The following is a 13021-nucleotide window of genomic DNA, read 5'->3' on the forward strand; positions in this document are numbered from 1 at the left end:
CTGTAGATCATACACAATCAATGCTTACTTTTGTCTAACTAATTTATGGACACGCTATATTTTAAATGTTGTAATATACTAGTAATAATTGATTGCACTCACTGTATAAGCAAGTGCTAAAACCATAAAAAGGTCGCGAAGCGAAGATAAACAACTCTGATTTTAAACACACCAAAATAGTAGCACATTAATTTGATGATCCGACTAGTTTATCAGTTTCTTTTTTGTCAGTGTGCGTTTATGGACATTCTAACAATAATACAGCCGGAAATATCAAGATTTGAATGTTCAAAGGTGGGCGCGCGGTAGCACTGCAATTCAATGTAAAGAGGTGGAATGTTTCCATAAACACTCGCACACTGTTTTTGGGTTGTTGGCAAGTGTTTATGGAGTTTATGCAGTTCTTTCTTCATGGTTACATTTTAACTCCTAAACATGTTTTGCTGCCTATGACGGTAAAAACCTTAACTAGTAATCGAACTAATTTCACTTTGGAATCGAAAGGGGTCATGGTTGTAGCTACTCGAAACTACTTGAAATAGACACTTCATTATCCATGCAAAAAATTGCAGCGGTTCAAAACAATTAAATTCCTCTGCCCAGCAGAATTTATCCAGGGGTTCCGACTATCGTTGCCTTTGATAACATCGATAGGAATTAGGAGACCCCAAGCGCGGAAAGGAACGTCTCACCAAGTTAATGTCATTATAATTCAGAAAGTATCAGACTCGTGTTTACCTCTGAAACCTAAATTTCATTATGGTAAAAGGAAAAGAAACATGGTAAGTTCATCATTCACTTTTACTAGAATATATTGCAGGTAAGAAGACTGAGCTTCCTAAGATTACAACACAGCCAATTCCTGATTGTTTTAGCTTGTTTTTGGATGCTTTACATAGATTTAGTGGAGTTACTGTTAGGGTTGATTCGAGTTTATAGGAAAGGTAATTTGTTACTCTGCCTTTCGTGTTTACAAGAAATGATCCTATGGTGTTTGGTTTAGATAAAATAAACTATACCAGGTACTTCCAGTATCAATTCAGGCTGAACTATCCCAATTGGAAATTACAAATCCTTCCATTTTTGAGTATTTCATGTCTGGTGAATTTTCTGTCCCGTTTAAACCAATGAATCCATTTGCACTAATTCCGGTTCATCAGGCTTTAGAGGAGACAGTAAATAAAGATACACAGACAGTAGGTGGGACAAAAAGATTCAGTTTAAAACTTGGAGCAGTCAATAAATACAATTTAATTGCACAATATCGAGCTTCAGGACTAGGGAAGATTCGAGAATTTATAGAAATCATTCCAGACAAGAAACACCAGCATCCGGATCTTCAGAAGGACTCGTATATCTGAAGACAAAGAACAAGTCTCGGCCTTAGTTGAGCTTCTGCAGAATGAGAGGACCAACTCTTTCGACAAAAGTTCCTGCAACATTGTGTAAATTCCAATAGACTTAGTAGCGCCGACAAGAAGTTCAAAATGATTTCTTATTGGCAAAACAGTAAGGGGAGAAAGCTTACGAAGACTTCAAACATGATCGTTTAGAAAAAAAAATAAATGTTTCTTTGACCCAATTAAAAAATCCAGGTGCAAACTTTCAAAAATTACCAGGAGATTAGGCGTAAAACAACCAACAAAGAAATAATTTTAAAGACAGACAGAAGTATTTTCCGGAATATGATTTTGATAGCAGAAACCGTAACGTAATCATGGAGGAAGTTTTCAGTCATCCTTTGGGTCCTTTGGCATGGAGTCTAGCGAATCCTGATGGACTTTAAGGAAAACTAATAAAGCTACACTATCGAACTTTCTTGAGGGTATGATTTCACCTACTGACCATCCCACAAGGTAAATCTTCAACAGTTATTGACGCATTGGAGCTTATTCATAAGTTACACGGGGAAAAATATAATTTTAATGAAATATCTTATTTAATACTGCTAGAAGTTTTAAAAGTAGATAATTTCAGTGACCGAACAGATTTAGTTTTTGACTCTTAATAAAGAGAAATCAATAAAGACCGCTGAAAGAACTTTCAGAGGTGTTGATGAAGGAATATAATTTCATGTCTTGAAGAGTGCACATAAAATGCAAAAATGGAAGCGACTCTTAAGAAATAATGACATCAAGAATAAGCTAACGAGATTCCTAGCAGAAAGTTGTAAGCAAAAGGAAAAAAAGAATGGATTTGAAAGAAAAAAAATGTTCGTAACGTATGGAAATAAGTACTAAAATTTGCAAGGTAAGTTTACATTTTAAGAGAGTACAATAATATGAAATCTAGCCCATGTTACGATCGTTTTGCAGAAGAGAAATTTTATTTTAAAAATTAGATTATTATTTGCGTTTTCTGGGCAACGCGGACCTTTGAACATTCAAATCCTGATATTTGCGGCTGTATTATTGTTAGAATGTTCACAAATACGTCAAACGAAAGCCAATTAACTTCTCTTTTCTTTTGCCTAAAATATTTTTTTTTACAAAATCCTTTGTTGTTACAATTAGTATAGATTAAATGAAACTTAAAGCTCTTCCAAATTTGTTTTTTATTATTTTCCTTACATATTGTCAAAGACACGGCAAAATAACACAACAACATTTGTTGCAAATATAATGAGCTATCGTTAAAAAAAGAGCAAAAGAGCATTAAAATTTGATAATTAGGAGCCGAGATATTGTCAGTTTATCGACTCGATCACCATTTTTGATTCAAAGCCATCTTCAAAAGCTACCGTTCCGAGATGGCCATCATAGTTTCTCGTGGTCCTCAGGTAGGCCTACCAATACAGTTGTGGTTTGAATGAAATCTGGTACCACAAATTGTACTCAAATCTTGTCTGACCCATAGACTATAAAGGCAATGAATAATATAAAAAATGTAGAAAGTGAGCCAGACAACATCTACCAAACGCCATTATATGAACTAACATTTTATTTCTATATTGCTTATAAATTTGAGTGCCCAGGAGTTATGACGTCATTAAGTGGTAAATACTACCTGGTTCACTTTCCATATATATATATATACAGGGTGGGCCATTTTAATTAATCCACGGAAATATCTGAAAAATGATAAAACATAGAAGAAATTTTTGAAGTACACGTTATATATTGCTAAGGGGGAAAATCAATTCCGCCAAAAGTACCCCTCTCCGCCCCCCCTAAATGGGGGTAACGGGGGTAACTTTGAAATGTCAAATGAGAACATGGGTCGAGTAATACCTCGTTCGAAAGGTCTTGGAAAACTAAGTAACGCTGTACCAAAAGATGTTCCATATTGTGCACCGGTTTCAAAATGGCAACCATAATATGGTTCGGAAACTCCAGTACCCGTAGTGTGAAAACCATGGAAGGTAAATGAATGGAACAAAATTGAAATATGTAAATATCATAGGGTATATCGAACGGTGTGGTCCCTGTGATCCCAGTGGCCTCCCTAAAGGGGTCTTGGGGGCTAACTTCAAAATTTCAAATAGTAACATGAGTCGAGTGGTACTTCGTAGGATAAATCTTGCAAAATCTAACATATTGCAGGAGAAAACGATTGATGTGAAATGGCAGTGTTCTCAAAATGCCGCCGAAACATAGTATCCGTGTCAGAGAAAAGGTTTAGTACTCGTAGTATGAAAGCGATTGGAGATAAATCAACAAAAGAAAAACTGGAGTAGCTAACTGATGTAAGGCACATCGAGAGGTGTTGTCGGGGTGACTCCAAGGGCCAACTGAAAGGTATCCGGGGCCAACTTGAAAATTTCAAATAGCAGCTTGAAGCGAGTAACATCACGTTACATAGACAAATTAATATCAAACAGCTTCTGTAAGAAAATTTTCGACATGAGACACCGTTCTCAAAATGATCGCAAAGACATGGTGACTGTGTCTAAGAAAACGTCTAGTGCCCATAGTATGAATACGGTTAGACATAAATGAAAATAACGAAAATTAAATAGGAAAACCACGGAGGCGTTCCAAGGCTCGAGAATAATACAACAGAGATAAAAATATTAGAGTAAAATTGCCATAATGTATAGAGAGAAATCCAAGTCCTGCAAAATAATCTCTCCCTGCGCTCTGTATGTGAGTGGGGTGGAAAGTAAAGTGAAAGTTCAAACGAGAACTCTACTTTAATTCGTAAATTAAGGCTAACCTTACAAATAGGTATGGTGTGGTTGAAACATTTGTTTGTAAGGATGATGCTGTAGTGACTAAAAAAGAGAAACTTTTATGCAATGCGTGCTGGTTATTCAGAAAGCATTTCGGGGATATACGAACACACCGTTTCGTCCCTCAAGCTCACAATATGACATGAATGCTAATAGTTAATCAAAATGTAACTGTGGCCATCCGCGTTAACTTAGTGCACCAATTCTCTATGCATGAAGTCTGCCTTCCAAACAGCATTGGGTAGGTCAAGCGTACGCCCGAACCGTTGTCCGGTCGGACATTGAAATTTTGAAGTTAGCCCACAAGACCCCTTCAGGGAGGCCACTGGGATCACAGAGATTACATCATTCGATATGCCCTATGATATTTACGTATTTCAATTTTGTTCCATTCATTTACCTTCCATGGTTTTCATACTACGGGTACTGGAGTTTCCGAACCATATTATGGTTGCCATTTTGAAACCGGTGCACAATATGGAACATCTTTTGGTACAGCGTTACTTAGTTTTCCAAGACCTTTCGAACGAGGTATTACTCGACCCATGTTCTCATTTGACATTTCAAAGTTACCCCCCGTTACCCCCATTTACGGGGGGCGGGGAGGGGTACTTTTGGCGGAATTGGTTTTCCCCCTTAGCAATATATAACGTGTACTTCAAAAATTTCTTCTATGTTTTATCATTTTTCAGATATTTCCGTGGATTAATTAAAATGGCCCACCCTGTATATATATATATAGTGTGAATGAAATATATATACATATATATATATTTCATTCACACTAAATTTCATAAAAGTTGGGGTAAGCTTAGCGCAGAGCCTTTAAGGGTCGAGAAACCCCGTAGTTTAGTGATGAAAGACTTATATGTATAAAATAGGGAAGAAGGGAATTCTGTTCTCCACCGCTCCAGCGATTAGCTCTTCTTACATTTCTGAACGTTGTTTCATACTCATTACCCTGTGTATAAAGAAGATAATTTATTGCACAAGCATGTTTAGTAGTACCAGCCAGTATCAGCATGTAGTTACTGATATTTATCGTATAAATACAGTACACAATGGCGTCATTTCATGTTTTCTTGCATTTTGTCTACCTCAACCTATAATGTACCTCCACCAACAAGAGCGTATGTATCATTAGTGTGTACTGCGGCGGCTCTTGAAGGAAGTGAAATCAGAAAAAAAATATCGCTACAGGCTGTGAGAAGAAAGCTTTTCTAGTGTTGTAAGTCTTGTACAGTTTTTTCCCTCAGCGAAAAAAAAAAATAAAAATTTAGCGAGGCAATTTCCCTCAAGAGCCGTCATTAAGACCAAGTCTTTTATGTATTTAAAACAAAAATAAGGAAAAATCGAGTCACTTTATTAATTACCTCCAGAGCTTTCAAAATATGCATTACGGCTCCCTCTACCGATAAGCCAAGAATTTTATTAGTTTCTTTACAGGTGACCATTCCTGGTGGCGCTGATGTTGATATGATATAGTTATCTTCTTCACTCTCAGTCAGCGGTGTAGCAGGTGGAACGTCTTCTGAAAAGAAAAGAGAAATCCTAATTACTGTAAGTCAATAAGAATGTTTGAAAACAAAATATTATTTTTTTAGACGACAAAGAAATAAACAAGTGAGTGTCCTTTTACAACGTGAAATTATGTTGAACTGATAAGGTATTAGCGTTCCTTTCAGCATCGAGAGTATATGAGAAGTAGACCTACAGTTTAATTTGGGATTTGAAGCATATCAGCTCCTGCCGGTAATCTAACTTGGATCTCCTGCGCCGAAGACGAGTACATTATCCATAGAGATACGAAAATGGTCAACTTTAAATTTCCAGATAGATATATACAAGCGCAGAGTGAATCTATTCTTGGGACACTAAATTTAAATCAAAGAAACTGTTTCTACATGTAGCGAGTGACTTAGTCGTGAAAAAAAAAAATTAATGCAACTCATTTTACGAATTTAATAATATCCACGTGGACTACCCCATGTGCAACATTCCATTAAAATACCCACAATACATGAAGTACTGGGCTGCTCCACCACTGCACGTTTCCCCTCTACGTTATGCTCCTAGCTACAGGTGGATAATAATAGTAAGCTTTTACTGCAGGCTTCGCCTATACAAAGCACCTTCACAAAGACACTTATGTATCATGTGGGAAGGATTGCATACTATAGTGAAATTTAGAACTATGTCCGCGACAGTACACTATAAGAAGGGCCATCCCTACCAAATTGGTGTAAATGGAGTAGCCAGACGGAGAGTGTTTTCACAGAAGGCAGTACTTCCAAAGAAATTGAGGTTTTTCCGTTTATTTGTTTGGATTAGTTGAAAGATATTATTAAACACCATAAGTAGTAATTTAATTTTTATATAATATAAAACTAATTATAACTGTTTAATACCATATTACTATTCACATTGTATGTGTGTTGAGTGATTGATTAATTCAGGTATTTAATAGCGATCTTAGCTCCGAGATTATTTGTTCTCGAAACAAAAGGCCAATAACCGAAAGATGCTTCGCATATAGAAGAAGTTTTAAAATACAAACAATAATTACAAAAAGATTTAACAAAACCCATAAAATACTAAAATTGAGGTCGTGAAAAGCTAAAAGAATAAACAAACCAAAATATACAGCAGTAAAGTAACCAAATGAATAAAGAAACTAAAAGCATACAACAATAAAGTAATTAAAAGAGCAAACAAACTAAAAACATAACAATAAAGTAACTAAAAGAATAAACCAACTAAAATATACAACAATAAAGTAACTTAAAGAATTAATAAACTAAAAGCATATAACAATACTGTAAATAAAAGAATAAACAAACTAAAAAGATACAACAATATAGTAACCGAAAGAATTAACAAACTAAAAACATAACAATAAAGTGACTAAACTAAAAAACTAAAAACATAAAATAACTAAAACATAAAGTAACAATAAAGTAACTAAAAGAATAAACAAACTAAAACATACAACAATAAAGTAATTAAAAAATAAAAACTAAAAACATACGACAATAAAGTGATTAGAAATATAAAGTTACTAAAACGTAAAGTAGCAATGAAGTAACTAAAAGAATAAGCAAACTAAAAACATACAACACGAAAGTGCCTAAGACAATAAACAAACTAAAAACATACAACAATAAAGAAACTAAAAGAATAAACAAACTAAAAAGCATACAACAATAAAGTAATCAAAAGTATAAAGAACTAAAAAGATATAACAACAAGTAATTAAAATTATAAACAACTAAAACATACAACAATAAAGTAACTAAAAGAATAAACAAACTAAAACATGTAACAATAAAGTAACTAAAATAATAAACAAACTAAAAGCATACAACAATAAAGTAACTAAAAGAATAAAACTAAAATATATAACAAAGTAACTAAAAGTATAAACAACTAAAACATACAAAAATAACGTAACAAAAAGAATTAAAAAAAACTAAAAATATATAACAATAAAGTAACTAAAACAATAAACAAACTAAAAACATATAATAATACTGTAACTAAAAGAATAAACAAACTATAAACATACAATAATAAATAACTAAAAGAATAAAGAAACCAAAACATATAAAAGTAAAGGAACTAAAAAATAAATAAAGTAAAACATATGACAATAAAGTAACTAAAAGAATAAACAAAATAAAATATACAACTATACAGTAACTAAAAGAATAAACAAAACTAAAAATATGCAATAATAAAGTAACTTAAAGAATAAAGAAAGTACAAACATACAACAATAAAGCAACTAAAATAATAGTAGTAAATTAACCAGCAGCACTGGCAGGTGTTCATCACGTGAAGTTTTTTTTTTCTTTTTGCATAGCATGCTATATTCCTAATTAATATTGAAACCAGAAGTGGTAGTATTCTATATTTATACCACTTCCGATTTTAGTAGAGATATTAGAGTGCAGATGGAATAAATACTTGGAACACTTAATTCTTTATAGAAGAGAGCTTCTCGCTCTCTATTATAGCTTTTATTTTGAAGCAGTCAACGTTAAACCTGAAGTGGTTGATTTGTGCCACTTCCGGTTTAAATAATGAGTTAAAAGCTACTCCTAGAACACTAAATCGACTCCAAAAACCACTGTGTTTGCTCTATGTAGAGCCTTATTGACAACAGAAATTGTGGTGGATTTCTAAAACTTCCAGTTTTAGTACAGAATTAAGGACGAAAATGAAATGTATTCTTTGGATGCTTAATTGATTCCAGAAAACAGTTTTTCGCTATGTTATCATATTTGCTCCATAACGATCAACGTTAAAACCAGAAGTGCCACCTTCGTTTGGTATAGGTATTGGATTGGAAATGGAATATATATTCTTCGGACGCTTAATTTATTTCACAAAACCACTTCTTCTTATCTATTCCCGTTTTTGCTCTATAGTGATCAGCGTAAGTAACGGAAATGGTTGATTTCTACTACTTCCGGTTTAAACATTACCTCCAAAAACAAATTTTGGTTCCTATCTTTTGATCCTCTATATTTAGACCGAATTTGGTGGTGAATCATTAAGTAATTCTTGAGGGATATCTTTGTTTCCCGGACAGATGGACAAATACAGAGATAAGGTAAATTTATAAAGTTTTTGTAAACCAAACACCTTATTAAAACAAAACACGCAGAAGTAAGAAAAGAAATCCTCATAGAACGTCAACTACAGAAATATTTCTAAGTCGCGAATAAATAATGCGAGAACTCGGCCCCGAAAAAAAAAAATAATAATAGAAAATCAGAGTTATCACCCAAAACTTGACCAATACGATTATTAAGAAGTGTAAACGTATTGTGAGGTCTGAGTTTTTTTGAACATTTTATAAGAATGTGGTAAATATCATACATTAAACATGAATGTGTTAAATTGAATCTATCCAGTACACAGAGTTACTTCATGTCGGTGACTAGTACGCGACAACGTCTACCGGTTGGCCCGAAGAGGTTTCACAGAATGGGGGTTATTTTAGTTGGCCTGGTTTTAGTTTGTTTGCTCACGCGTGACTATGTGCTAATTTATGAATCCTATCTTACCAGAAAAGTTAATATAAGGATCATATAGACCACGGAAAATATAGTAAGATATATTACAATATTTCAAAAATTTCACGGTCAAAGTGATGGGGTATATTTTGCGAAAAAGCTAAGAAAAAAATTCTTTGATATAACGTTGGGTGAAGTTTCTATTAATTCACGTTGAAGGAGATCACTAGGAATGTATTGGAACAACAACATGTCATACCTGGAAAATACTTTAAGTGGTTGTGCTGAGTTTGACAATGATGGACGATTTATGTAAGTAAACAAGGAAATATACTAGAGAGTACTAAAATAAGTTAAACTGCTATTTGCCACTAAAGTTGTTACCTCATTATGTCCACGCACATCCCCTTCTCTAAGTACGACCTTGGAGCAACATATAACTTTAATTACAAAAAATTCTGATTTATTTGTTTTTTCTTTTACTTTTAAGTGAAGGAATTGAATTTACTCCTTTCTGATCTCAACCTTGCAATTAATTTTTCCGTTTGTCAATAGATGTCTCTGCTCGTGGATAGCCGTGTGCTGCTTTCTAGTGAGAGAAGTTTCAAATACAGGCTGGAGTGTTTCAGAAAAGTTTATACCAACAATTAGAGAAATCTTTTTAATATGTAACACTCTCGCTTATAGTAGCTCATAGGTAGAAAGCTGAAAACAAGCTTTCTACCTATGCGGATTCTAATATTTTATTAAAGAATGTAAGGATGAAATTTTAAAAAAAGTAAACTGCCTGATTATTACTTCGTGGTAATGTTTCTTTCTTTCTTTCTTTTTGTTTTTTCATTTTGTCCTTGCTTAAACTGCTGCTATAAATAATTCACCATGTATCTATTAGCACCGCTTCAAGTCAGGGGCACATATGTGAGGGAAAGCCCTCAAATTTAGTAACTCGACATATATTTGAAAACTTTCTTAATAAAACTATAGGGACCTTATGCAGAGTCGTTTTGACGTATGATTAGCGTCATACTAAAGGCCTGACTACTGCAGGAAACATATGTTAGTTGAACTCTTTAGTATGGCACTAATAACGCGTCAAAACGACTCTGCATAAGGCCTTAGTTGTTTAGCAGAGAAATAATTGATGTAGCCTGAAGATTTTTGATCTTATACTTCATTTGTACTCTTTATTTTCTTAGAAAGGAATATAGTTCTATCATTTTTGCTGATATAGGTGGCAATACTTGACAATTACTGATCGTTTTTCGCATTTAGAACAACAAGATTCAATACTATATAGACATAGTGTCGTGTAGTATTTGACTCCTTGCCCAAAGTTTGGACCCCTCCCAATAAAAAAAAAAAAAATCTGAGTACACGCCTGCTTCAAATACAAACACAATGTAATACTGTAGTGCATTTCTTAATGAAATTTTAACATTCAAATGTTTGTTATTGGTTTTAGATGAACAAACTTTCGCCAATTTCTAAAAAATTCTAAGAAAACAAAATTGATAGACAGCTCATAAACCACATTGACACCCTACAAATTTAGTCCAGTCGTTTTTCTTACATGTTTCAAGCAATGATTATGTAAAATAGAATGTTTATGGTAAAACAGAGGGACATTTTCCTGCCTCGACTTTGTAAGAAAAAATGTCGGAATTAGGACGAAAAGCACGATTCCGACTAAATCGGGACGTCTGGTACATTTGCAGATAGAAAGAATTGGTTTTTTGGTATGGATTCAACGTTTCCTGCCCAAAAATATATCATCCTTATCACTCTACTGAAACCAGAAGGGATATAGTATACGACAGTGCCTCGTTACTTCCCGAGGACGTACGAAGTGCAGTCTTTTACAGATTATTCACTGAACATGTAGGAACTTAAAAATGGGGTAAAAAAGCGAGTGTCGTTCAGTTTCGTAGTGGTACAAATATAAAGAAGAACGTATGTACTTCACCTTTGTGATCGTACAACTTGTTTATTTTGATGAACGCTGAACTCTCTTCAACTGTTTGAGAGTTGTATGCAGTAGTAGCAGGTCTACCGTGATTGATTACCGGTTTTTGAAGGGTTGTTTTCAAGGGTTGTTTCGTGAAGGTTTGGGCTCATTTCGTAGAGGTTTTTGTGAGCTGAACGCAACGCGAAGTTTGTTTTTTTCTTGTTTACTTTCACTTAGTGGTAATTTTCATGCGAATTGCAATGTTTAACACTAGGTAAGAATATAGGAAGTAGAGAAAGAATATTTCTTTTTACTTACTTGTTAAATTAAGAGTTCTGCGGTCGTCTCTTGGGTATTCCATTGAGATCAGTAACGCAGCCGATTGTTAAATCAAAGGAGAAGTACTTACTTCTCCTTGTCTTTCCTTCGTTTTCGTCGTCCCAATATTGGTATAAACCACGTATTTTTGCTTCTGCACCAGGGTTTCTTCTCAGTGGGCCTAATTCTCGTAGTACATCAATGAGAAAATCTGGGTGAACTCCATTTACGTATCCGAATGTTGCGAGTATCATTCGGTCTCTGTAATTAAGGTTGCTCCGCCAAAATGTTGTACGTATAAATGGTGGAAATTTCCTCGCGGGCCCTATTACGTCCTGGAGTTCTACCCAGAGGTTCCGCCTACGTGCACTAGCCATACCTAAGTAATGGTTCTGGTTACATTGACGTAGGTTGTGCTTTGTCTTGTGGAGGTAGGTGGCAGCACTCTGCAGAGCGATCAGGAAGAACCGGGAAGAACGAGACATGGCTGGAGGTATAATTATGCAGATGCCTGTTTGTGGTGGCTGCCATCTGAGTGAGTACAAAATAGTTGAAATAACGATGAAATCAAGAGAGGAGGAAGCAAGGAGTGTGCTTGTGGAGCATGGATTGCTCCCCATAGGTAAGTTGTGTGCCGGATGCGGCAGGGATGCTGTTTTTCGTAGGGAAAGGAACGTGTTTCGCTGTCAGGAAACACGTTTCATTGGAAATTCGAAGAGGAAGACCAGGTGCCGTTTTTCCTCCTCGATTTTTCAGGGAACGTTTTTTTCTAGGGCTAAGCTCGATTTTTTAACGGTGATGCGCCTTATGGGTTACTGGTGTTTGAATAGTCGTCCAAACATCAGTAATGCTATTACGAATCTCAATATTACCAGAAAAACATGTGTCGATTGGTTTAGCTTCTGCCGTGAGGTTTGCGTTTGCTGGGCTATGGATTCCTCTACTAAACTTGGGGGTCCAGGGATAACAGTTCAGATAGATGAATCCAAGTTCGGGAGACGGAAAAATCACTGCGGTCGTGTGATCGATGGCACATGGGTTTTTGGAGGTTATGAGGTTGGTTCGGGCAATGTATTCATGTGTGTCGTCAAGAACCGAAGTGCTGAAGAGCTGTTAAGCGTTCTTCAACAGTGGGTGAAACCTGGTACAACCATTCATAGCGACTGCTGGAAGTCATATGATAGGTTGGATTTTAGCACTTCAGCGTGAATCATAGTTTGAATTTCGTAGATCCTGAAACTGGCGCTCATACGCAAAATATCGAGCGGTTGTGGCGAGACGCGAAGGACAACATCCCGCGATATGGGAACAAAAGACACCATTTTGTGGGACATTTGGCCACCTTTCTGTTCAAAAAAAGTTTCCCTTAGAAATCAGGTTTCACAACTTCCTATTGGAAGCAGCTCGTATTTATCCACCTACCATTTAATGGTGAGTTCAGATAGTGCCCCTTGTACTTCATATTTTTGTAGGATTTGTAATGGTATACGAAGAATAATAATGTGCCCTTGTACATTTTGTATGAGTATATGTGGGGCATTTGAACACATATCGCATGTCACGTGC

General features: G+C 35.1%; 1 protein-coding gene across 1 annotated transcript in view; it reads right to left on the minus strand.

The window, feature by feature from the left end:
- LOC145689995 (uncharacterized) overlaps window positions 1–13021 on the minus strand; it is a 690354-nt gene that overhangs the window by 365218 nt on the left and 312115 nt on the right. The window contains exon 13 of the mRNA XM_081764461.1: window positions 5545–5702. Coding sequence (XP_081620587.1) covers window positions 5545–5702 — 158 coding nt within the window. The remainder of the gene's footprint in view (window positions 1–5544; window positions 5703–13021) is intronic.

Source organism: Thermobia domestica, chromosome 1 (assembly GCF_964235325.1).
Source record: "Thermobia domestica chromosome 1, izTheDome1.hap1.1, whole genome shotgun sequence".
NCBI classification, from domain to species: Eukaryota; Metazoa; Arthropoda; class Insecta; order Zygentoma; family Lepismatidae; genus Thermobia; species Thermobia domestica.